This window comes from Merops nubicus, unplaced genomic scaffold, assembly GCF_000691845.1.
Source record: "Merops nubicus isolate BGI_N331 unplaced genomic scaffold, ASM69184v1 scaffold33384, whole genome shotgun sequence".
Classification (NCBI taxonomy): domain Eukaryota; kingdom Metazoa; phylum Chordata; class Aves; order Coraciiformes; family Meropidae; genus Merops; species Merops nubicus.
This window is the reverse complement of record NW_008602803.1, coordinates 1,988-2,515: the sequence shown is the minus strand read 5'-3', so window position 1 is coordinate 2,515 and position 528 is coordinate 1,988. Positions and strand designations below refer to the sequence as shown.

Below are 528 nucleotides of genomic sequence, written 5' to 3'. Positions count from 1 at the left end.
CACCCCCTCTGTGCATCCCCAGCCAGCCAGGCACACACCCCCCTCTCTGTGCCACCAGCAGGGCATCAATCGTGCCCAGGGGATGCCCTCCCTGCCCTGGCACGCCCGGGTACCTTTGCCTTCTTCATCTCAGCCACCTCTGCCTGCAGCTTCCTCAGCTCCCGCTCGTAGCGAGACTGGTTCTTGAGCAGGCGAGCGTGTTCCTTCTGGGCTGCCTGCAGCTTCTGCAGGTCCCTGTTCATCTCCTTCAGCCGCTTCTCGTAGTCAGCTTTGATCTTGTTGGCCTTCTCCTCCGTGTAGCACTCCATGGTGCCTGAGGGAGTGAGAAGAGGGCTCATGATGGACCTCGGGCTGCCCTGCACAGGAGACATCAGGCACTGCTCCCTCCCCATCCCACCAGACCCCTCTCTCCCTGCTCTGCTCTGGCCCCACCACAGGCTGGGGGCTGTCCCGCTGGAGATGGGTCAGGGCTCAGCCCACACGGGGCAGTGGGTTACAGCACAGTTGGCAGGCTGAGGAGCTGCACAC

At 63.4% G+C, this 528-nt stretch overlaps 1 protein-coding gene across 1 annotated transcript in view; it reads right to left on the bottom strand.

The window, feature by feature from the left end:
- Window positions 1-113: 113 nt before the first annotated feature.
- The window catches only part of LOC103771191 (kinesin-like protein KIF21B), a gene marked incomplete at both ends in the record, with an annotated part of 2,341 nt that continues 1,926 nt past the window's right edge, over window positions 114-528 (bottom strand). The window contains one exon of the mRNA XM_008938482.1: window positions 114-313. Within this exon, the coding sequence (XP_008936730.1) occupies window positions 114-313 (200 nt within the window). The remainder of the gene's footprint in view (window positions 314-528) is intronic.